At 56.6% G+C, this 1,911-nt stretch overlaps 1 protein-coding gene across 1 annotated transcript; it reads left to right on the top strand.

The window, feature by feature from the left end:
- Window positions 1–266: 266 nt before the first annotated feature.
- On the top strand, window positions 267–1,646 carry LOC123125416 (peroxidase 2). The gene is made up of 2 exons (XM_044545912.1): window positions 267–642; window positions 737–1,646. The coding sequence occupies exons 1-2, from the start codon at window positions 307–309 to the stop codon at window positions 1,478–1,480; spliced, it is 1,080 nt and encodes a 359-aa protein (XP_044401847.1). The 5' UTR covers window positions 267–306; the 3' UTR covers window positions 1,481–1,646.
- The last annotated feature ends 265 nt before the right edge of the window (window positions 1,647–1,911 follow it).

Below are 1,911 nucleotides of genomic sequence, written 5' to 3'. Positions count from 1 at the left end.
ATGCAGCTTTCAACGTTAACCCAGCGTGTCCCCACGCACACCGGCACCGCGAGGCCGACGCGCAATCACTGAGACACAGTGCAACTTGATGCATCCAACGCCCCCGGTCAGCCCCTTGAGCTGTCCGGTGGAAACTCGGGTCCATCGCAACGTGCACCGCCCACGAAGCGCGGCTGTGCCCATACCTTGTTGCCTAGCTACTGCCTTCGTCCCGACGACCTATAAATATGCCACCCGTAACCCAGGCGGAGCAAACAACACACGACGTTACACGACCATCTATCTACTGACCGGTGCGAAGAGAAGATGGTGACCAAGCTCGCAGCGATCATCGTCTTGGCCGCTTTCCTGGCCGGGCCGGCGGCGTGCGAGGGCGCAAGCATTTGCTTCAACGGTTGGATGAGGTTACCCACCTTCAACCCGCGGCTCTGTCCTCGCGGCCCCAGGGTGAACCGCCGGCAGCGGGGGGCTTCTCCCACGGGGTCAGGACTCAGCTACGGCTACTACGACAACAGGAGGTCGACGTCTTACTGCCCCAGGGCGGAAGGGATCGTGAGGGGTGCCGTGAGGGACGCCGTGGCCGCCAACCCTGGCATTGGTGCGGGCCTCATCCGTCTCTTTTTCCACGACTGCTTCGTTCGGGTACGCACACACAGCTCCTCGATATCTCTTCTTATATTAGGTGTACTTTAACTGCATTGTCATTTAAGAGGATCAACATGTTCATTACATTCAGGGGTGCGATGCTTCCGTCCTCCTCACCACGACCAACTCCAAGAACAGCGACACGGAGCGGGAAGGCCCTCCCAACAAGAACAGCCTACGAGGGTTCGAGGTGATCGACGCGGCCAAGGCGGCGATCGAGGCCGCCTGCCCCAGCAGAGTCTCATGCGCCGACATCGTCGCCTTCGCCGCCCGCGACGCGTCCTACTTCCTCAGCAACCACAGGATCAACGTCCCGATGCCGGGCGGCCGCTACGACGGGCGCGAGTCCTTCGCCAACGAGACCGACCAGCTGCCCGGGCCCTTCTCCAACGTCACGGAGCTCCAGGCGAGTTTCGCGGCCAAGGGGCTCACCTCTGACGAGATGGTCACACTCTCAGGCGCGCACACCATCGGCCGCGCCCGCTGCTTGTTTTTCTCCAGCCGCTTCTCTGAGATGGACCCGGCATTTGCCGCCAAGCTCAGGGCCCAGTGCAACGGCAACGACAACACCAACGTGAACCAAGACCAAGTGACCCCCGATGTCCTGGACAAGCAGTACTACCGGAACGTGATCGACAGGAAAGTGCTCTTCACCTCGGACGCCGTGCTCAACTCGACGGAAACGATGACGCAGGTGACTGAAAACGCGAACAGGGCAGGGGCGTGGGAGAGGAAGTTCGAGAGAGCCATGGAGAATATGGGAAAAATCGGGATCAAGACCAGAGGCGACCAAGGCGCAGAGATCAGGAAGGTATGCTCGAGAGTTAACAACTAGCGTTGGCTAGTAGTAATGCGTGGTGGTTGGCTGGCTCCATGGCGGGATCGCTCGATGTAACTTCGTCTAGCGAGTGTCATTGTTGGTTTTCTCATACTAAAACTTGGCGTGTGTGGGTGGGTGGGTGTATTAATAAAGATATCATTGTCTGTTTGGTCTTAACAAATGATTGAACCACTAAAATGTTGCAGTGATTTTTCTACAATGCCACAAAAATTGATTCATTATTCGTCAAAGGAAAAAGAGTTCCTCTCAGAGAAACAGGGCTGATCTATTCATTCCACAATGGTTTGTGGGATACAAGTAAATTCAGGTACATAATTTAGACACAAATGACGCCCTGCGGCCAGGGTAGACAAGCCTTAGCTAACTGATGTTATGCCGCCTTTTTTCATGCTTGAAATCGATCCCCGAAAAAGTGGCCCGGCGAT

This window comes from Triticum aestivum, chromosome 5D, assembly GCF_018294505.1.
Source record: "Triticum aestivum cultivar Chinese Spring chromosome 5D, IWGSC CS RefSeq v2.1, whole genome shotgun sequence".
Classification (NCBI taxonomy): domain Eukaryota; kingdom Viridiplantae; phylum Streptophyta; class Magnoliopsida; order Poales; family Poaceae; genus Triticum; species Triticum aestivum.
Note: the sequence above shows the minus strand (reverse complement) of the source record. Positions and strands in the feature narration are given on the sequence as shown.